Here is a 24,726-nt window from a genome sequence, read left to right as displayed (position 1 = left end):
CATTTTCAAGAGAAACATCATATATATTTATCTCAAAAAACTTGACAATTAAGAAAGACCTAGATTAAACACAAAAGATAAGTCAAAATATGGAAAACAAATATTTAACTCATAATAGTAGTCTTTGTAAAAATTTCTTCATCATTTATTTGAGTTATGCTGAAAATTATAACAACAACAACAACAGCAAAAGTTGTTGTTTTAACCCACAACTACTAGCATGTAGAAGACAATCATTTTTTCTTGTCAATATATTTCTTCACCTAAATCCATAGGAAAGTCCACAATTTGAAAATGTAGTGAACAGCTCATGTCTTCACCACTCCCTTCCCCCCAAATATTTTCACACATATACATCCCTGATTTTACATATATGAGGGAGGAGATAAAGACCAAGAGGTCAAAGATAAAATAAACTTCCTTTTTATCACAGCATATTTTTCTGGAATTTTCAGTTTAAAATGAATCTAAACATTAACTCAATATTGTAACACATGTACCTCCACTTTCAGAAAGCTTGCCCCGGTATATTCTGTCTTCCACAACATCTGTCCAATAAAGTAAACTTTGATTGAAGTGAAAATCAAGCGCTATTGTGTTTCTCAGCCCAGGAACAAGTAGACTATAGTCTCTTTTATGAAGATCAATCCTTCTGATCTCATGGCGAATAGAGAAAATGATGAATGCCTCAAACGGATCTGAAATTAAATTTATTTTAATAAACTTATGAAAATATTTATATACTTTGGTAAGTGGAATAAAATAGTTGAGGTCAAAATCTGTTCATTTTAAGGTGCAATTTACTACATAATACTCTATCATTTAAGCAGCAATTTCTTTTTAATCCAAAATTGTAAAAAAACTTGTTTATTTTAATTATAAAATATGGAATACACATATTTTTCTGTCTTGGATTTTTGTTTCCCTAATTCTGATTAAAGAATGCAATAATTGTTCCAATTTGAAGACAAAAATGGAAGACTGTTTTCTTGGTGTTTTAGCAGACAATCCAAACCTCAGAAACACAACAGAAATTGCTAAGAGTTAGCTGAAACTAGCTCTGCCATTAATATCTCATCACATGCCGACAGAGCCATAAAGGAGAGAGATCCAGCAAGAAGAGGATTTCTATGAAAAGACTTGTTAAGGAGGCTTATAGTTAAGGAGGGGTCTCCATAGGAATAAAAAAAGCAGTTTTCCCCATAGTCCAATAAAATCATGACTATACTACTTCCCATTAGTTTTGTGTTTTTTTTTTTTTTAATAATTAAATTTATTGAGGTGACAGTGGTTAGTAAAATTATGCAGGTTTCAAGTGTACAATTCTGTAATACATCATCTATATGTGATGACGTAATAGAACACACATCGTGTGTTCACCACCCAGAGTCAGTTCTCCTGCCATCACCATATATTTGACACCCATTCCCTCTTCTGCCATCTTCCCAGCCTCCTTACCCTCTGGTAACCACTAAGCTGTTGTCTGTGTCTATGAGTTTTTGTTTGCGTGTTTGTTTTGCTTGCTTGTTGGTTTCAGTTTTATATCCCAACTAGTTTTTAAACCTGAATCAGGTCTGAGTGGAGAGAAAGGGAAATACTTTGAAAACAGAAATGAGGTTAAAGTTTTATATTTTTGTACCTAAAAGAAAAAAGAAAAATGTTTCAATACCTAAAAGTTATCAAAATTATGTCATTATTTAAAAATGTATCAAGTTCTGTACCAATTACTGTCTGACACACTAATATGAATTCTGCTGCTGAATACATTTTGGGGAAAGGAGACAGGTTTGCAAAGATTCCCCCTATTTCCATGTCAGTACTTTCCTTTAGGGAAATTGGTTTTCCAATCCCAAATCCAGACACATTTTCTGAATGTGAGCTGCTATATCATCCGTGTCCACTGTGATTGGCCCAGGGGGTGGATGTTAAGATCTAAAAGGCTCATAGGTATGTAAACTTAGAGAGATGTTTTCAAGCTGACAGCAGTGAGTTTCTTTTTCTCCTAGGTCACAAATCTCGGCGTTCATACCTTTGTAGTCTGAAGAAGTCTATTTGTGGTATTATAGGAGAAGAGGAAAAAGGCACAAAGAAGGAAGCAGTGGGGAGAGACTGTGATCTAAGGATATTCCTACCCATATTTCCAAGTATCCCTAAGAATAGTTCCTTCCTTCAAATCTCCGGTACACTTTCCATGCTTTGTATATGCAAGTCAATGAACTTACCTAGTTAACTTAATTTGAACTGAGTTTCTGTCCACTGCAATCAGGTTTACTGCTGTCATCAATCTCATTTTCTCAGAGGCCTTTCCTGATCAGTTAACTAATAAAAGCCCATCTCCATTACTATATATCACCATAGCTTATTTATTCTCTTTGAGGTATATTTTAAATTCAGTATTTACTTGTTTGTCATTTATTTCCTCACTAGGTTACACGCTCTATGAAAACAGGGATCTTGTCTGTCTTGCTCATTATGGTGTCCCTAACAACTAGCACCAAAGGAAGACATCTATTAAGGCCTGAGATTCAGAAGTGTGTGGACTTAGCCTGGCTACCCTTGCGGTAGGGGTCTCACCTGCAGGTTTTTTTTTTTTTTTTTTTTCCCACCCTAGACATGAATCTACTTGAGGAGGCTCTGCCCAGCACATTAACGAAATGTGTTTTGAATGAATACATCTGGAGAGGAACTGAATGCATCTTCAGAAACTGGCTAAACGCTAGCATAGGAGAGAGTCGTGCCCTGATCAGCAGAGCCATCTACTAGAACTGCAACTGACACCATAATATAAGTCCAGCCAAGACCATAAGAACTGCTGAGAAGGCCTGACAACTTGTTAGCCAAAGTTACGTGTATTGTTGGGATCACATATGTGTCACGGTTATTTATTGCCCAGGGTTGGGAATTTATTGTACACTACTATGACAATAGCTAACAGATACAAGATGCCAAACATGTTCAGAATTACTAGATCCAAATAGTTCCTAAGAGAACAAGTACTCAGAAAACTTAAAACCCAGAAGTTAGCATTTGTAATGTAAAGAAAATAATTCTGTTGGATATACAGCTACTTAAAAGAAAGATACCTAATTTTAGATAAGAGTCCCTTGCTTGCTTCTCTGCTCTGGCTATGAAACAAGTGTTTGCCTTTGGAAAATTCTTTTATCTTTTTAGGAATTAAATGCTCTTAATGGGGTCAATGATAACCAACTTTCAATTGTTGTTATCAGAACACAATTAAATAATGTGTGCAAATTTGTTTCATATCCTGAAAATCGTCATAGTAAATACAAATATGGAACTAACTGCAATGTAATTCAAAAGCAATAGACTTGGAGTCGGAAAATGCAGGTTTGACAGAGCTCCGCCACCAACAAGCTGTATTAATTTGAGAAGTTTACTTAAACTCTCTGATCCTCAGTGCTTCGTTATTTATAAAATTTGTAACATACTGAGGTATCAAGATAATTCATAGTTAGAAGTGTGAATATGTAATAATATCTAAATATGTGTTTAATTATTGTTAATATTAAATTTCAAAAATTACTCAAAGGAATGAGCGAAGAGATATTGCTTAAGAGAAAGGCTGGAATGATACACCAAAGCTCTGATACAAGCTCTGACACCAAAAGGAAATCTGATATTTATTAGCGAGTGCTAAAACTAGGGACATTTCAGCTCTGAACAGCTTCTCCATCCTTTGACTTGCAGTTTGCCCTTAGTCAGGTACTAAATTATAGGTGCAGCAGCTACGTGCTAGAAAAATACTTATACTTATGCTTAGAAAAATGTTATACTTATACTTAGAAAAATGTTTATACTTAAAACCTGTTAAAGAATGTCCAGTTTTAACATTGCAAGATAATGAGGTGCTGCCTCTAATCTAGGGTACCACACCAGAAGAAGAGAGGAATCTAAAAACAAAAATTAAAAAAAAAAGAAAAAAGAAATACAAGTTCCACCTTCACTAACACTGGAAGACATGAAGACATTTATTACCAGAGTACCACAGTAGGAGAAGAACAGCTGCTGAATGCATTCAAGGTGCAGAAAGTTACTGAGAGGATGCCTGCAGCTCTATCTATCTATCTATCTATCTAGATATATAGATATATTTATATATCTTTATATATAATCTCTCTCTCTCTCTCTCTCTCTCTCGCTATATATATATATATATATATATATATATATATATATATATATATATATATATATAATAAAAATATGCTGGCAGAGCACAATTCTCAAAGGAGGTAGCACAACTAAGAGGCAAACCCCACGATCACTTTTAAAAAAATGGAATAGAAGTAACAGCTTGGTCCCAGGACCTTCTATGAGCTCACTGGTACCTTAAAGACCCAGGAAGAGGGTCTGAAGGAAACAGACATGCAGTATGTTAAGTAAAATAAACCAGGATGGAAAGACTACATAATATATGATTCCATATCTATGACCTCCTGGAAAAGGCAAAACAAGAGAGACCAAAACAGAACAGTAGATACCATCCACAAGGAATGGGAAGAAGTCTTGATTACAGATTTTTAGACAAAAATCACTAGACTTCCTACAAAAAACAGCTTTTGAGAAGACAAATGTAAAGAGAACAAATGTACATTAGCGACAACAACAATGAAAAAATATAAGGAATCTAGGAATAATATTATTAAGAAATATAAAAAGAGTATATGAAGACATTTTAAAATGCTAGTGAAAGGAATGAAAACTTTAACAAATGGAGAGATACACAGTATTATTAAATCGCAAAAAAAAAAAAAAAAAAACACACAATAATATCCAAAAGATCTTGCTTCTGCTTGAATTTATAAGTTTTCGGTGATGAAAACAAATTATAAATATAATTCTTTAAAATAATACTAGATAATTCTAAAGATTATGTTAAAACTGTGTGACTCATCAGAAAAATTCTAGGGAAAATATATAATAGTGATTACCTCCAACCGATATCAAGGTATGTTATGATTTCAGTAAAAAATAATTTGGTATTGATCCATAACTGAATGTAAAGCTGAGAGATATGATAGTTTTAAAGTACCTGGAAACGAAATTAAATTTCAAAAATGTCTGACTTAATACAAAAAATAATTTCCAGATGGCTTAAAAATTTGATGTGTATAACTTGAGGAATATAATCAATAATGTTGTAAAGATTATGGAGGGTGCGAGATGGCGACTGGACTTATTAAGGAGACCAATTCATAGACTGTGTAGATGCCTGACCACAGCACTCTACACCTGAAGTTGAAGTTGAATAATATTGAATGTCAGCTATAATCAATATATTTATATACTTATATATTGATTATAGCTGACATTCAATATTATATACATGTTCATGGGATGTAGAGTACAGCATAAGAAATATAGTCAATGGAACTGTAACAGCTATATATGATGTCAGATGGGTAGCAGATTTGGGGGTTATTACTTTGTGAGGGGAGTACATGTCTAACTATTACATTGTTTTGTATACCTGAAACTAATAAAAAATGAAAAAAATTCATGTATTAAATGAAACTATGAAAGTCTTAGAAGTAAATGCAGAATAAACTATGTTTTAGAACTCTAGAATGAGGACGGTCTGAGTTTGATGCAAATCGTAGAAAATCTAAAGAAAAGAATGATGTTTAATATCATTTAAAACTTGTAGGACTAAATGTTACACAGTCAAAAGACAAAGTGGGTAAAATATTTGCAATAAGTAAAGGACTGAATTATTTAATACATATGTGCTCCTACAAATTGACAAGAAGGAAATGCTCAAGTAAATAATGAGAAAAGAATATCAAAGAGACAATTCATTGAAAGAAAAACATAAACAACTTTTAAATTATAAAAGTGTTTAATTTCTCTCATAAAATAGTAAACAGATTCAAACCCATGAAAATGTTTGATAAGCTACTCTATTGATTAAGGTGTAGACAAAATGCACTGTGGTATATGGATAATGAAAGTTTAAACTGTTATAACCTATATAGAGAGCCGGTGGGCAATACCATCAAAAATTTCTCTATATAGGCTTTTTGACCAAGTAAGTTAATTTGTAAGTAGTTATTCTAAAGATACAGTTTTAGATATAAACATGGCAGAAGAACAAGGAAATGCTTTGCAATGTTATTTGTAGTAGAAAAATATTAAAAAACAACATGTTAAGGAATACATGGCTGGATAAATAACATATGGTACAGTAATTGGGTATAATATTATGGGGCCACATATATTGATGTGATTGACATACATGTGCTAACAGGGAATAGTTCCCTAGATTTTGTAAGATGAAAACAGCAAGATGAAAACACTGCACACACTATGCTACCATTTAAGTTAAAAAAAAAAAAAAGATTTTTGTGGATTTATATAAGGCAAATCATAGACTAATTCTTGAGGAATTTATTAGGGAATGTTGTTACCTCTTTCATGGGAACTGTGGTTTGGGAGTTGGAGGAAAACTAACTTTCACTTTATTTTGCATTGGTACAATTTTTCTAACATTGACATATATTTTCTTATTAAGATTAATAATTTTTAAGAATAAAAATTAAACCAGTGATAGAAGGAATTATCATTTCTAGCTTCTTAGAAATACTCATAAATAAAATAAGAATTGTTTAGGCTGACATAAAAGCTGAGCAAAGTAATTCAGTGTGACAAATACTATAAAACATGTTTTATCCCTTCAGGAGAACTCATATTTCTACTGTAGCACTATTTAAGAAATGACTTACTGCTCTTATTCATGTTCTATTTGAGAAAGTATATTCCTTTGAACCAAAAATTATATTACATGTTGTGTACGAACATAAACTATAATGATAGAACAGATACACCAACTTCTCAAAAGTAGCTATTTCTGAAGATGAAGGAATGGATGCACAGAGGGCTTCAAAGTTATCTAACGTTTTATTACTTTGGAAAATGATTTGTATCATGAATAAGAAATTTTCAATATTTTTAAAATGCTGACTGTGAACCCATTATTCTTTATTGGTTTCAAATATGTTTGAAAGATTTCATAATAAAATTAAAGGTGATTAAAAACATACCTTGGTTTCTCAGAACAATGAATATTACATTGAGTATTTTGCTAAAACTTTCAAAGCTTTTCAATTTTTTGCATTTACTATAGTTATTTTGTGTTGAGAATATAGTTGTTTGATAAATGTTTATTTGATTATGCATGACCATAATAAACCAGTTTACCAATAATTAAAACATCAAAGTATAAATATTAAAATTTATATTTCAGTTCTGAATCTTGATAATTTCTCCAGTGCCTCTACTTTTAAGATTTATGTTGGTTTATGGAATTATTATTTCCTCTTTGAGATAATAAAAAAGTTGTAATGAATAATCAAATATGCAATTTCATAAACTAGTGAAAAATCATGAAAACTGAATTTAAAAAATCGAAGTCTTAAAATGTTTTTTTCTTAAGAAAAAGAAAAAAAATATTTGGAGATAAAATATCATGGAAATTTTCTTGTGTATTCCAATTTTGATGTAGGTATATTATGTTCTTTTGGGGAAATCTCAATTTGGAAGGAATATCAGAAAAATACGAAATAGTCACTAATTTTTATAGTCTTTTAACAATTTTTCCAGTATACTAGCTCCTGTCTCATAAATAACTGAATTTACAGTTCAAACCAGCCCATCACACTCTTAATTTAGAACTGACTTAATTTTTTTTCTCCTTTGAATGTTATGAGATGACATATGTACAAAACAAAGAGGTCACAATGTATATTTTTATGGTGACAAATTTCATGTTTATAAATGTAGTACATCTCAAGTAGATTTTAAAAAACACCAGAAGACTGTAGTCTTCTATACATAATTCTCTTTTCTTTGATTTTCTTTTAGTTCCACTACAGGTTCACATAATGATTTTTACAAGATAGAATATGAAAGCGGTAGATGACTCGTCTAAGAAAAAGAGTCTCTCGATAGTCCTCTCACGGTAAATTGTTATCCTAACTCTACAGCTAGAGTAGTAATTCTATCTGAATAGCTCCTGATTCTTTATCACATGTATCTCATCAAAGAAAAATGGATATTATAGTTACAATGTTTTCTCTACTGCCATTTCAGGGTTTTTACTGTCTTTTCTGTTCTTGTATTTAAGAATTTATTTTAATTTCTCTTTCCCCATCATCAGATATATTTCCTTTACACAGTAGAAACTTATGAAGTGGTAAATGGTCTATCGTTTCTCTCGCGCACTATACATTATTACTTCCTTTTCTCCATTCCTTCAGCTATAGCTATATTGAGAATTTGCTCAGTCAAGTACTACTGATGTGTGAAATACATGAAAGCAGGAGACAATCTATGGAATGTAGGGCAGGGTGGACGTTCAACTGTTACTCAAATGTATAAATTTATAAGATTTTATCACCAGCTGCCATTAATTTTTCTTGAGAGCCATTTTTGTTTGTTGTCTCCCATGATTTGCTTGAAAATTTCTCGATTCTTTTTCTCAATAGCAGTTTTATATTTCAGTGTTTTAAAAAGTCATCTATTTTTTCCATTCATAAGTGGTAAGGATCTACATTTGGAGTATGTGTGTGTGTTTGTGTGTGTGTGTGTGTGTGTGAGAGAGAGAGAGAGAGAGAGAGAGAGAGAGAGAGAGAGAGAGAGAGAGAGAGAGAGAGAGAAAGAGAGAGAGAGAATATGCTCATTGGGGTAAGGGACTGAACAAAAAAAATATGTTTATTTCTAGGGCATAGACCATTGACTTTTGCTAGATTGCATTTTAAATATTTGTGATTACATAAATTAATGATTCGTTATAAGAATCAATGTATAGTTAGCCCAGAAGACATTAAATATGGAGAATATAAAAATGATTATGGGGGGACAGTAAGAAAAAGAATGAAGCAAAGGCAGAAGTGAGGGAGGGAAGCAGACATATAAAGAGGATATGTTCAACAAAGGTCAGCATGAATAAAATTAATAGGTGGGTTACTGAATGGAGAAGACCTTTGAAATGTCTAAAGTTTAGAACATATAGTTAATTTTTACAAATCAATAAGAAAAGGCAGTAAGCTTAACTGAAAATGGAAAAAACAAATGAAGGGATAAGCACATATACAGATGCTCAAACGCATAAGTAACAAGAAATATACCAACTAAAGCAATTAAATATCACTTTATTCCTATATATTGGGGGGAAACCTAGGATTTTGGATAATTTTGAGAACTGCCAAGGATGTGGGAACTTTGGAAGTTGATTGTTGGTACAGATATAGACTTTTCAATAACTCTGAAGAACTGATTTTACTTACTTATAATAAGTACAAGTACATTTATAAGTCAGTAATTTTGGTTCGAAAGAATTTCTCATGCAGATTTATACGAATATAGGTAAATACATGTCTATGGCAACATTATTTGTGCAGAGAGCTGGGGCTAAGTTGAGTGTAATTTGTAAAAATGGATAAATAAAAACAGGTGGGTACATACCATGTGACAGTAATTAGAAGCAACAAATTAGTTGTACACATAGCACAGAGCATATAAATGTAGGCAAAATATTACTATTTTGAGTAATAGAGGATACTTTTACATTCAGCAAGCATTTGCTGCAAATTTTTTATATATTTCTAAAAAGGCATCGCATGATTTGATTCAATCTCAGTTTTTAAGGAAGTATGGGTATAAGTGGTGACAGAAATAGCTCATAGAATGTAGACTATTCAAAGATATCATGTGAGTGTGAAGACATCCAACACAGAGAGATGGCCTGGATCTTTGCAGTAGCTTATAAAAGTTCTTACTTTAGCGTCAGGAGGAATGAAGTTCAAAAGCTTTGCTCTAACATCTCATCATCACAAGGCCTGGCGTAAATGAAGTAACCTTTCTGGGGCTCAGTTTTCATAGGTACAAAAATCATAGTATTAATAATACATAATTGGTTTCTTGGAAATTATAAATAAATTACCCATCACATTTTAGATGCTTGATAAATGAAGCTACTAACAGTACTATACTAATTAACTTGAAGAAGTAATTCATAGAGGAGGGGATTTTGAATAAAGATTCAAGTTTCCAGAAAGAATATAGAAGATATGTCATATTGAAAGGTCATAGATGACAATGAGCAGAGTATATGAGGAAATGGTAAAATGAAGTAGTATATGTAAAAGCACTTTATATATTCTTACCCACTATGCATTTACTGTTATTACTGATGATTAAGAACAGAAATAATGTGCCTAGAGTGTAAACCCACAGTAGAAGATAGTAGCCTGAAAAATTTGTGTTTCTTTCCATATAGTGCAAAGCTACTTTAAAATCATGAATGGAGACTGATATGTTAAAGTGTCATTTTATAAATATGAATAAAGGAATAGATGGCCAGATTAGAAACCCCCACAAGGGATTAGAAATACCCTGATTTCTTCACATTCATCTTCCATTATTCTCTATTCTTAGAGAATAATGCTTATTATTATTGTTGTTTTTCTTTCAATTTTTATTATTTCCCATATGTATCACCTCTTTCCTTTAATTCTCATCTTCCAGATTTGGATTTCCATCTCCTTTTTAAATTGAAAACAAAACAAACAAAAAAAACACCTATATTCTTCCAAGTTTTAATATTCTCCTCACAAAATGGGGAAATAAGGATGACAGCAAAAAGGCCAGAGAGAAAACTGTCATCATGTCTACAGAATACGTAATTCCTGGGCTCTGCTGTGTACCATCCTACTCAATCGGAGAATGAGGGCTGAATCAAAGAGATACTGTAGAGAAAAACTAAATAAAATATGGAGAGACTGGGGAGCAAAGAAATGGAGGAATCAAAGTTAACTGAGGTTTTGAGCCCTAAAGACCAGAAGAAATTTAGAACCATTGATAGAACTATGGGAATATTGAGGGAGAAAAGAAAGAGTGTATTTTAGCCAACCAATTTTAAGGTTACTTGATTATACCTGGTGAAATAAAATTGGATATTAAGAAAGAGAATATAGGTATAGATGTAAATGCCACAGTTACCCGATTTGAGGTAATAACACCAGTTCTCAGAGTGAGGAGTTCTCCAAGAGAATACACACAGAGGCATATGAGAGTTAAAGTTTGGGTAACAGGCATCGTGTACCAATCAGTGACCATTATATTTAAACATTTTTGTGTTTACATCCATAATGTCTTTCCTAAAAATGATGTAAACTAACAATAAACACAAATTTTAAAATCTAAAAATGGAATAATGAGAGAATATGAACCAAAATAATAGTGGGAAAATAACATAGAATCCAGGTTAAGAGAAAAAAAAAAAAAGGGTGAATGCCGTAATGTTCTCTCCAATGTTACTAGAAACATGCTGCAAATTTGTAAGGGAGCTGCCTAGCAAACAGCAAAGAAATCAGAGATAGAAAAGAAATGCAATCAGCAGCAATAATCTGGCTATTGAAACCAATGCTTCCGGAGAAAAGTAATTAATAAATCGTGTATTTGTATTAAAGAGGCAAGATGTAAAGAACTATGAAATAAAATATTGGGACATTCAAGAAAAATTAGATTTATGGATATAGTAAATAAAAAATAAAGATCACAAAAACAAGATCTATGCAGATCATTATATTTAACTAATAAGATGTTTGGTGTGAATTTAGAGAAAATTGGATAATTTCAGCAATTCAGCAAAAGCCAGATTTTAAAGAATTTAGGAAGGATAGAGTTAAGAGAAATAAGAAAATATGGAAACACTAAAGAGGAAAATTCAACAAAAAAAAAGGAAAATAAATAGGGGAATCACAGTTCTAATGTGAATCATAAAGAGTACTATTATTCTTTATTTTTGAAATGTCAGGAAGAATAAGCACAGGTATTACATTCAATAGAAAAAACACATTTCAACAACAGGGACTCAGTTGAAGAATGACGGAAATTTGAAGTTCTATAGTTAATAGTCAATTCATTTTTATTGAATTATGATTCTGGTGTAGGTTTTTCAAAAAGAAATGAAGTAAATGAAATACAGAATACATTATTTTTGCATATGAAAATTTGTTTAAATAAGAAATAAATTTCATTACCAAATAAAACCTATGTTATCTGTAGTAATATAAGTGCTGACAATGGCATTTGGTACACTAAATATTTCAGGAAGAAATAAATTACCGGCAAGTTAAATTATTCATATAAGAAAAGCTCCATACTATCTTTAAAGTAAAATATAGGCATACCTTATTTTATTGTGCTTTGCATGTACTGTGTTTTTATAAATTGAAGGTTAATGAGAACTCTGAGTTGAGCAAGTCTATTGGCATACTTTTTCCAACAGCATTTGCTTAATTTATGTCTCTGTGTCACATTTTGGTAATTCTTACAGTATTTCAAACTTTTACACTATGATTATATGTGCTATGGTGATCTGTGATCAGTGATCTTTTACGTTATTACTGCAATTGTTTTTGGGTAACATGAACTGCACCCATTAAAACAGGTAATTTAATCGATAAAATGTAGCAACACCATCTCCCTCTCTTAGGGTGAATCTATTCTCTGAGACACAGCAATATTGTGATTAGGCCAATCAATAACCCTAAAATGGCCTCTGAATGTTCAAGTGGAAGGAAGAGTAAAATATCTCTCACTTACATCAAAAGTTAGGAATGATAGAGCTTAGTGAGGAAGCCATGGAGAAGGCCAAAACCTCATCCTCTTGCAAAAGTTAGCCAAGTGATGAATACAAAGGAAAAGTTCTTGAAGATTAAGAGTGCTACTCTAGCGAACACACAAGTAATAAGAATGTGAAACAAGTGTTGGAGAGGCTGTGGAGAAAAAGAAACCCTCATACACTGTTGGTGGGAATGCAGACTGGTGCAGCTGCTATGGAAGGCAGTGTGGAGGTTCCTCAAAAAATTAAGAATAGAATTACCGTGTGACCCAGTAATCCCTCTCCTGGGTATCTATCCAAAAATTCTGAAAACATTTATCCATAAAGATATATGTGCTCCAATGTTCATTGCAGCTTTACGTATGGTGTCTAAGACATAGAAACAACCAAAATGTCCTTTGATAGATTAATAGATAAAAAAGGTGTGGTATATATACACAATGGAATACTATTTGGCCATAAAAAAAGATAAAATAGTACTATTTGTGACAACATGGATGGATCTTGAGATTATAATGCTAAGCAAAATAAGTCAGACAGAAAAAGTACAGAACCATATGATTTCACTGGTATGTGGTATATAAAACTGAAAACAACCAAAGAACAAGACAAACAAATGAAGATACAAACACTCATAGATGTAGACAATAGTTTAGGGGTTATCAGAGGATAAGTGGGGCGGGGGCTCTAGAAGAGGTAAACAGTGTTTACTATATGGTGATGGAAAGAGAACTAACTCTGGATGGTGAACACACAATGTGAGATATAGATAATGTATTACAGAATTGTACACCTGAAATCTATGTAACTTTACTGACAATCATCACCCCAATAAACTTTAATTAAAAAGAAAAAAAAAGAGTAAAACTGCCCTAGTGCTGATATGAATGAACTTTTAGTGGTCTGGGAAGAAGATCAAACCAGCTCTTAAGCCTTCAATTCTATGAAGGTTGAGAGAGGTGAGGAAACTGCAAAAAAATGTGTGAAGCTAGAAGAGATTGGTTCATGAAATTTAAAGAAAGAAACCATCTCCACAACATGAAAGTGCAAGGTGAAGTAGCAAGTGCTGATATGGAAGCTGCAACAAGTTATCTAGAAGATCTAGCTAAGATAAGTAATGAAGATCGTTACATGAAACAACAGATTTTTGATGTAGATGAAACAGCTTTATATTGGAAGAAGATGCCATCTGAGACTTTCGTAGGTAGAGAAAAGGAGTCAGTTCCTGTCTTCAAAGCTTCGAGGGTCAGACTGACTCTTATTAGGGCTAATGTAGCTGGTGACTTTAAGTTGAAGCCAATGCTCATTTATCACTCTGAATTTCCTAGAGCCCTGAAGACTTATGCTAAAACTACTCGACCTGTGCTCTACAGATGGGACAACTAAGCCTGGATGACAGCACATCCGTTTACAACATGGTTTACTGAATATTTTAAGCCCACTGTTGAGACCTACCACTCAGGAAAAAAGAGTCTTTTCAAAATATTATTGCTCACTGACAATGCACGTGGTCACCCAAGAGCACCGATAGAGAGTTACAAGATTTCTGGTGTTCTTATGTTTGTTAATATAATATCCATTCAGCAGTGCATAGATCAAGGAATAATTTTTGACTTTCAAGTCTTATTATAAAACAAACAAACAAAACAAAACAACAACAATAAGAAAACATTTTGCAATGTTATAGCCACTATAGACTGTGATTCCTTTGAAGGAACTGGGCAAAGTAAATTGAAAACGTTCTGGAAAGAATTCACTATTCTAGATGTCATTAAGGAAAATTGTGATTCATGGGAAGAGGACAAAATATCAACACTAACAGGGGTTTGGAAGAAGTTGATTCCAACCCTAATGGGTGACTATCAGGGGTTCGAGACTTTAGTGGAGAAGTAACTTCAGGTGTGGCAGAATTAGCAAGAGAACTAGAATTAGAAATGGAGCGTGAAGATGTGACTGAATTGCTTCAATCTCATGATGAAAGTTTAACCAATGATGAGTTAACTTTTTATGAATAAGCCAAGAAAGTTTTTTCTTGAAATGGAATCTACGCCTACTGAAGATGCTGTGAAGATTGTTAAAATGACAACAAAATATTTATTATATAAACTTAGTTGATAAAGCAGTGTCGTGGTTTGAAACGATTGACTACAATATTGAAGGAAATTTTACTGTGGGTAAAATTATATCAAACAGTGTCACAAGGTACAGAGAAATTGTTTGTGAAAGGAAGAGTCAATCTATGTGGCAAACTTCACTGTTGTCTTAGTTTAAGAAATTGCCACAGTCACCAAACCTTCAGCCACTGTCACCCTGATCAGTCAGCAGCCATCAACATCAAGACAAGAACCTCCACCAGAAAAAGACTACAACGGCTGAAGGCTCAGATGATGGTTAGCATTTTTTGCCAAAAAAGTCTTTTTAATAAAGGTATGCACAGTACTTTTTTAGAATTAATGCTATTGAACACTTAGTAAACTATAGTATAGTATACACATAACTTTTATATGCACTGGGAAACAAAACAAAAAATTCACGTGACTTACTTTATTGAGATATTTGCTTTATTGTGGTGGTGGTCTGGCACCATACCTAAATATCTCAAGTTATGCCTGTATAGTTTTGCTTCCCTCTTCGATTATTAACAAAGCCACATGTGAAATATAGCAACCTTAACAATGAGAAATCCTATGGTACTGTTAGTTTCTTTCTGAACTGAGTGTAGAGGAGTCAAGGCCACTAGAAGAATTATCTTTGCACCTAGTCACTTATATTCAAGTGTTACATTATTCCAATATTAAACACTCATGTTACTGATTTCATAAAACACAAAACCATGATAAGTCAATTATTTTGCAATCTGTATCTGAACATCAGACATGGAACCAATTCTCATGTAAAATATGAATACAAATATGTCTGAGGTCAAAATTTGATCTATTTTACTCAACTATAAACATGTATGTACATGAAATGACTATTATCATCAAAACAAATTGCTATATTTTTCAGCCCCTCGTTCCAATTATTTTATTCAAGAATCATGGAGGACAAAGAGTCAAATAAATCTTTGCTAATCTCATGCCTCTGGGAATCAAATTTTAACGACCTCAAATTTTAAGCAACCACAAAACAACATTTGAAAGAAAATAATAAAATAATTTAACATTAACTAAAAAATCAACACTATCTTTAATGCATGATAATTTTCCAGAACTGCCTGGATATTATGTAAAACACAAGACAGACATCTACAACTTGATTTCTGACTTCTAGATACTTATTATTTCATCAAAGAGATACATAATAAAGAATATGATAGATAAGAATATAAAACAGCAAATTAAAATGTGACCACATATTCATGGACAATATATTCAAGACATAAAAAAGAGAAATAAGCAAAGAACAAGAATATTTGGAAGAAGGCTCCATTAAAGAAGAAAGAGTTGAGCTACTAAGTTTTAAAGAAGATCAGCGTTTTTAGAGATAAAGAGGGGAAAGTACAATCTAAATAGAAGAAATAAAATGAAAAAGTTTATGATGCATGGGTTCTTAGCAATCTAATGAAGCCTCTGTACCCCTTATCGGAAAGTTTTAAAAAGTACAAAAACAGTAAGAAACAAAAGTACATATTCATAAAGGAATCACACACGCTGAAATGCAATTATCAATAGCAAACAACAAACACTTTCAGATGTAATAATATATGTGCCTTTTATTAATGCATTTGATATCAAGATTGAACACTAGGTTTAATGACCTCTGTTATTGAAGTAGTTGTGGTTATCAAAGCTAGAACATAAGTGATCTTTGGAGATATTGACAACAACTTTAAAGTGATATGAATAAATCTATTACTTCTATTGGAGACACAGTCATAGTTGTCTGTGGCACACATTCACAATCGGGAGAAATGTCAACTTTCAGTGACAGATTTTTAAAAAATGGTGTTATATTTTCTCTAACAAAGTTCATGGACCACTTCAATTGTACTTGTGGACCACTAAGTGTCCTGCAGCCTCAGACAAAGAATCTGGAGAAGCCAGGGGCAGGCCCTCATTCACTAAGCCCCTAACAGGTGTGGGGTACAGTAACAACTGCTTATGCTATTCTAGCAACATGCTGTACGAAAATAATGTTATAATGGACCTTGATATTTGAAAAATGAGAAAACCAAGGCTCAAGAATTTTATGTAACCTGCCAAGGGTCACATACATAATGAATGTCAGATGCAGAAGTAGAGGTCAAATGTCAGATTCCACAGCCTTTGTCTGCTTTTTCTACTGTGGAATGCCACCTACAGAAAGAATCAGCACAATGTTTTAAATGACAGTTAGCAGAGGAACTCAGCCAGAGCAAGGAGTAATTTTCAAGAATAGTAGAAAAAACTTTTGGAAGTGTGGGATAGGACCCAAAATTTGGAGGTATCTAAAAAGCATACAAAGAGAAATAAAAGAAAATGCCTTGGAGCCTAAATAAATAAATAAATAAATAAATAAATAAATAAATAAGCCCCTTAAGAAGGATGATGATTAAACCAGTATCTAAGGAAAAAAAAACAATCTGATGAATTGTAATGGTAAGAATTATTGTAATATTCTCTGTCCAGAAGATTTTGGAGGAGGTCTAAAATGACACATTATACTGAAGTGCCTTACCTAAACTTAGTTGAACTCTTTTATTAATTTTGTGAAAGTGTTCTTTGCTCTTTTTCTGAAGAGCTTAACTATTCTTAACTATAGCAAGATACACAACATCTAAAAAACAACAAAAAACACATTTGTTATTCTTAAACACCCCAAAACAAACATCTACTTACCAACGCTTGTGCAACTTTCACCATCCACATCCAGCTTCCACCCTTCATAACACGAACACTTGACTTTGTGCTTGTGCTGCTCACACACTTGACTGCACTTTAGATGATTGCTGCAGTAATCCACAATTTCACACGTTTTATTGTCTTTGTTGAGTTGAAGTCCTTCTGGGCAGGAACAGACGATTCCTCTTCCAGGAATAACAGAACAGTGGTTGCTACAGCCTCCGTTGTTCAGAGAACATTCGTCTATAAAAAGAGGAGAACAAATTATAGGACATTATCAAGTGTTTTGCTCAATTAAATACTAATCATTGAACTCAATTCCCTAAGGCTGAAATTAGCGCAAGTATAGAATAATGAACAGAAAGAAAGCCTTTTGGATTTCATTATCAGGGGTTGGAATAGGAATGATAAAATAATTCATCCAATGTATTCTTTGGATTCTATAAGAATTGAGTATGAAAGATTTTTATTTCTATAAAACTTTGGAGTATGCTTGGTTTTACCCCATAGAGGTAAAGTGAGTTCAATGTTTCTATTATTACCAGATCAGTTATTCTAAGCCTTTTAGGAGTTACACAAAATCAATTGTTGAGGTTGCCTAAAATGGATGCACATACATTGATGATCTGGAAATATTACTTATCTCAGTGTTTATAAATGAACAGGTATATACATTTATATGTATAATATCTATATATCTTTTTTACATCTATAGTCTGATTTATTATGATAACGCAGAATAGGTTATTTTCTCCTTTACTGGCTACGTCCATTTATTTTTAATTTAGGTAAAGTGTACATTGTGCCTTATATATTGGTTATTATGATTAATTCAATGAGGCCATGGAAACCTAATAAATAATACACATATACCAAAAAAGTTGATATGCTATTTTAGCTGAAATAATGAGCAACTTGTATTGACTGCATGGATAATATAATTGTCCTATAAAGAAAGACATTGTTCTTGCACAGGATTTATAATTTACAATTATATTAGATGTATTTATTTATCATTTTACTTCATCCCAAAATCGTAGGCTACCTGAAGGTATATAATAAATGTGATCTGTTTACCAATGTATATACAATAGTTAGCACGGTGCCTAGCATAAACAGTTGAAAATAATCTGTTGAATTAAAAAAATAATAAAATAAAATTGTCAAAAGGCATACAATTTCCCCCAAATTGAGGAACTACTTGTCCAATTGGGAAACTTTCAAGACAGCATACTTAGCCCATGAGGAAAAAAAAAAAAAAAAAAAAGCAGATAATTGTTTTGGCAACCACACTCTTACCCATTACTATACACTATTAAGTACATGGTAATAAAGGCAAAAGAAACTTTGTCTTTCTTTGCTTTAAAAATATTTTTTAGTAGTTTTCAAAGACTGTTTAATTAAGAGATATACCTGGGGTGCCAAAAAAAAAAAAATGTGTACAAGTGGACACTTTGGTCAACGTTGCTCAAGCAGTAGTTCACCATAATCAAAAGTGTCTGGACGCAGATGGTAACCACTTTGAGCACCTCTTGTAATTGAAGAGGTCAAACGTGACTTGTATTCATCTTTTGCTATCAGTATATATTATTACAATTTTAATAGTTTTTCCTTTCTTAAAATATGTATACCTTTTTTTGGCACCCTCTGCATTTTGAGACATACTAAAACATAATGTTGTTCAATAACTGGCAAATTACAGCAATACGTGCTTATATACCACAATGATTTCCTGCTACCTATGGAAATTTATCCAGTTCCAAAATTGGGATGAAATACAAGGTTTTAGAAAATGTTTTCTACACTTTTTAAACTTCTATATTGGTCAATTGTTCATATTATTTGTCACCATGCTACAAGTTACAGAAATAAGAGAAGAAAATGATTACATTAACTATTTTCTCTAAGAATTCAATTCAAGTCTGGTATTATTTTAGAAGACAAAAAAGATAGATTAATTTCTTGGTTCCTCCAAATGTGTTTATTCACCCATAATCATAATCATTTCAAAACAGCAGTCATTTCAATGTATTTGCCCCATTTTTTTCAATTGACATTTTTCAAGAGAATTACTGTAAATAAATGTCATCATACTCTGCAAGTGAAAACAAAGCTGCAAATATGACTGTTGTCACCGTACTGAGATGTCTCTTCCTGATGCTATCTGAGAAATTAAGTCATAGATTTAGGATAAACAAAATACATATTGAAATATAAAACTGAATATATAAATTTAATGTCAATATGTGCATGGTTAGCCTCTTGTCAATTCTTCCTTTAACCCTATACAAGGTGTAATCAAAACATATGGTGAGCATTTCCTTTGTGATCACAAACTACGGTGAATGCCGCTGCCGAGTGCCATCCAAGGGAAAGGTAGAGATCTTCAACATGGGAAGCAGCGTATCTAACCTTAGTTTACAGTGTGTGACAAGTTTCAACTTGTTCGGTGCAGTCAGTCGGGTGAGAGCTACAGTTGAGAGAAGGAGTGTTTCAAAGTGTGCCATAAATTATCATCCATCATGACAATGCTTCGTGTCACACATTGCTTCTGATATATGGCAATTTCTGTCAAATAAAAACTTTATAGTGTGTCCTCATCCACCTTATTCACTTGATCTGGCACTGTGTGACTTCTGGCTCTTCCCCAAAGTCAAAATGATTCAGGACATCGAGGAGGCCATGACAGTGCATGAAAGAGGACTTCCAGAACTGCTTCAGAAAGTGGCAAGAAAGATGGGATAAGTGTGTTCGAAGTGAGAGGGAGTATTTTGAGGGGGATTAAAAGCAATGTGTCTTTTACTGTAGAAATTTTTTTTTAATTTAAACATTTACCATATTGTTTGATCACACCTTGTACCTGTCATTGAATATTGCAACTTCTTTTAAGTGTTTTTATTACCTGACAAAGACCCTCTCGTTCACCAGTCTCTAGTTTGTCTCCTCTGAGCTCTCTTTTCAACTAGTCCTCAACCTTGGCCTATAACAATTGCAAACTCTTGGCACAAAGAATTTGATTCTCCACTCTCATCCTCACACCTCACCCCAATAAGAAACTTCAACAAATACTGGCATACCTTGTTTCCCCGAAAATAAGACACAATCTTATATTAATTTTTGCTCCAAAAGATGCATTAGGGTTTGTGTTCAGGGGATGTCATCCTGAAAAATCATGCTAGGGCTCATTTTTTGGTTAGGTCTTATTTTTGGGGAAACACGGCAGTTTCTACCAGTCAAGACATTATCCCTATAATGACCCCAGTGCCCTTAAAATACTTGCCTGAGAAAGCTCAATACTGCCAGGAGAATTGACTGTTCTAGCCCAAACCTGGTGATAAGCAGATTGGTCCCTGAACCCCCTTCTAGAGCAGATATTTTAGAAAGCTTGCAATTAAAAATTATTTCTCTGCACCTTTGAGATGTAAATCTTCTGTCTCTCAGAACTGCCTTCTCAAAGACTTGAGAGCAGTCTCTTACGAGTGCAAACACTCAAGGAGATAAGTCTCTCACTCTTGCTCCCAACCTTGCTCTGACTTGAACTACTACCTCCAGTCATAAAACTGTGAGAAGTTTGTTTCTTCTCTGGGATAAGCACCAAATAACAAACTCCCATAGACGAATCACACAGACCAACAACTATCTTTATCACCCTTCAGTGCCTTTCCCTTAGCGCACTCCAGCCCTTAAAAGTTTCTAGTCTTTTGTTTCAGTGAAGTTGCTTTTGGTTAATGTTGGACACCCTTCCGTATTGCAACAGTTATTACTGAATAAAATCTATTCTTATCACTGTAACTAGTTTCCAGCTTTGTTTATCTTTGACATAGCTTTATAACAAGATTCAACAGTTAATTCCATTTTTTAATGATTCAACTCTCTTTTCATTTAAGTGCATACGTCTTTCCTCTTGAAATAATTTAAAAATCCCCCTGAAAAAATAATCTCTTCACTAAGATTAGAAGATTTATCTTCTTGAGCTCTCCCTTTTTTTGAACTTTCTAGATCAATCAGAATTATTTGAAGAAAACAAAACTAATAACAAAAACCCACAATACAAAGAATGAGATTTTTACATCTCAAGATTAAGTCTACGGATTATAAATCATTTTCATACAAGATATTTTTGCACAAATTTTACATGTATTGAGGAGTGGTACACAAATGAATCCCTGTTTCTATTTTAACAGGGGACAGAGAAGGGGAGTGGGACAATAAAACAGATTTTTTGGATACAACTATTTGGAAAGAGTAGACATGAAGAGGGGAAACCCGATATTTTCATCATCTACAGGGAATAGCTTAAAACACACACACACACACACACACACACACACACACACACACACACACACACACACCTTTCAGTTTTGGGTATCTCTCCCTAAAAGCCACTTCTTAGCTACTAGCCAATCCAGGGCAATTATTTAAATTTCATTCACTTGGCATATCTTTTGTGTGTCTTGGGTAAATGATTCCTTCTTTCCACTCGCACAGCTCTCATAAATCAACAACCCTTCATGGGTGGACAAGGTCTAACCTAGGACTGATGGGAGAAGGACTTGAAAACAAGATACCAAGGTGTCTCTCTGCAGGAACCAATATTGCCCATAAGGATACCATCTACTGAGCTGACAGTACAAATGTGCACATAAAAGTAGCAAAAAAAAAAAAAAAAAAAAGAAGAACCATAGAAGGCAATTCAATTCCATGACCAGTGTTTGTTTTTTTTCTCATAGCTCTAACTCTCCTCAAGTTCAACCCATAAAGGGCAGGGTGAAGCCTAATGAGTAAATTCATATGCTACAGTGATGCAGTTGGGATAAAAATGTCTTTTTATCTTCTCTGCTACTTTCACATCCAGCTTCGTTGTAGCTTCTTCCACTCTGTAATCTTTCGAAATGGTTCAGCAAGGTTCTTAGATGATGAAAAGCAAATGGCTAGATAAGCAAGTGATCTTCAGTCTTAAAATAGGAACGGGATTCTGAAGAAATTCCGTTTCATCTTTTGTTTTCCCAATTCAGAGTGCAGAGAAAAGAAAAATAAGGATGTTTTTCACATCATTCTATTTATTTTTCTTAATAACTGTATTTTCTTTTTTCCCCTTTTATTTACTTCATTTAACCCAAAGAGTGAAGAAATGGTAGAAAAGTACGAATTTCTTTCAATACTTGTAGTGCCTCAAGCATTATTATTATGATTTCCTGACAGATGGAATTGCCTCCATTTTTGTTATGAGAAAACTGATATTTCAAAAAATTAAGCCACCTGCCTAGGTTACTTAATTGAAGTAATTAATGAATATAAACTTGTGCAAGTCTAAACATTTTCTGTAATTTCACTTCTAATTTTAAGAGTATTGATAGCTTCCTTCATTCAGAATTTCTCTTACAACCTTCATGAGAAATCCTCACATATTGTAATGCAAGAGATTTTTCCATCCACCAACCTACTCCATCAGGGAGAATAAACTGGGAGTGAAAAGGAGTGAGTACAGATAAACTAAGTCTGTCACCTTTGGTTTGTGTTTCTTATTTTCTTATTTAATTTTAGTTTTCTTTCCTTTTTTTTTTTTTTTTTGAGTTGTATCTTGTTTAAATTTTACCACCACTGAATGAAAACTGTTGTATTTAGTGTTTCAAGATTAGTTTATAAAATCACAAGCTGTTTGGAGGAAAATACATGTTATTATATAAATTTTAAAAAAGAATAATGAAAAAATATCAGTCTTTTTTTGTAATACTCAGTATGCTATTAAAACTCATTTCAGAACACAGTATGATAGTTTTAGGCTTAAATGTAGTTGTCTTTCCTACTTTCAACTAGGCAGCTTCATCATTTCCTAAAGTCCTTTTTCTTATCATTCTGTAAACTCTTCATTAATACTGATGTCACTTTAGTTTTGTCTAAAAAACATGTTTTTAAAATCTCCTTGCTAAATCTCTGCTCTTCCCACAGAGAAGGAATTTTAATGTTCTTTATATGTGCTGGTTGATATTAGGAGATGGGTAGTTAAAAGTAATTTTGAAGTCCAAAAGCTATCAGATAGAAATCATCATTTTAACTAGATAAAGCATAATAAAGAAAGAAAGCTCTTGTATGAGGACTAAACACTTCAGAGAAAATTATATAAAATTGAATAATACTCAATTGGTTTTATTACTCAGTCTCTTCCTTTCCTCTTTCTAAAAATGTTTTTATTGTAATGATTAGAAGGCATGCCAAAATCCATTGGATTGTAGTAAACTCCATTCCATAGGTCAGTAATAACAAGGTTTTCCTGTTCTTAGTGACTCACTGACAAAAAATAATTGTGGGGACAGTTCAGTTGTGGGAACTTCATTAACTATCCAGAGCTGATCTAAATGATGAGCATAACTATATGTACACTTGTTAAGTCAGTTGGATACAGGTTAGACTTTTCTGTGTATTTTATTTTTGCAGAAATTTCTAGTCATATTTTTTTTAAAAATATAGATTAATAGTATCTGAAAAAATGTAAATAGGGTTCAATACTAAAAGTTACATTTAAATGGAATAAATAGAAGGAACAAATACTACTGTAATACGTTCAGCGAGTGGACTAAAAGGCTCTAGTTTCCAGAGAGAAGTAAATGCAGTGAAAAATGCAGTACCACAGAGATCGCCTTCATCAGATCCATCAGGACAATCCCTTCTCCCGTTGCAGAGTTTCTCTGGCTGCAGGCATACTGAAGTGTCATTAGCGCAAGGGTACTTGGGTGGTCCACACAAGAAACTGTCACAATCATCTTCATCTGACTGATCTTCACAATCAATATCTCCATCACATACCCATGCTTTGTTGATGCATCTCCCTTAAGAAAATAGAAACAGCATGCATTTGATTTTTGTAATTAAGTCACTTTAATGATGAGTGGTCATTATTGTCATCAGTCAGGGGCAGAACTATTTGTCATTCACAAGAAATCTATCTGTTGTTAGTTTGACAGTTTATTTTCATGCCAACATTTCAATATTTCTCTTTAATACTAAGCAGCTCTTAATATTACTATTAAAGATTAGATTATTTTGTTTTTGTTTCAAGTTACTATTTCACTGTATTAAAAAATTCTGTGACTAATTGAAAGTTTAATTGCAGTACTTTTAAAAGCAGACTTTAGAGATAATATTTGTATATAAGTCCTTTTACAGCCCTAAACTGAGGTAAATGCTATCACTGTCTTTTAGATCCATATATTTAAGTAAATGCTTCATTTTTGCTAGAGGAGGTGTCCTTCTATT

The 24,726-nt window shown here is 32.9% G+C and overlaps 1 protein-coding gene across 1 annotated transcript in view; it reads right to left on the bottom strand.

Moving 5' to 3' along the window:
• The window catches only part of LRP1B (LDL receptor related protein 1B), a 1,793,989-nt gene that overhangs the window by 625,731 nt on the left and 1,143,532 nt on the right, over window positions 1–24,726 (bottom strand). The window contains exons 22-24 of the mRNA XM_033112843.1: window positions 24,099–24,299; window positions 17,467–17,712; window positions 501–698 (exon numbers count right to left, since the gene is read on the bottom strand). Coding sequence (XP_032968734.1) covers window positions 501–698; window positions 17,467–17,712; window positions 24,099–24,299 — 645 coding nt within the window. The remainder of the gene's footprint in view (window positions 1–500; window positions 699–17,466; window positions 17,713–24,098; window positions 24,300–24,726) is intronic.

Source organism: Rhinolophus ferrumequinum, chromosome 8 (genome assembly GCF_004115265.2).
Source record: "Rhinolophus ferrumequinum isolate MPI-CBG mRhiFer1 chromosome 8, mRhiFer1_v1.p, whole genome shotgun sequence".
In the NCBI taxonomy this organism is placed as follows: Eukaryota; Metazoa; Chordata; class Mammalia; order Chiroptera; family Rhinolophidae; genus Rhinolophus; species Rhinolophus ferrumequinum.
The sequence above is the reverse complement of the archived record's forward strand: the minus strand, read 5'-3'. Positions and strand labels throughout refer to the sequence as shown.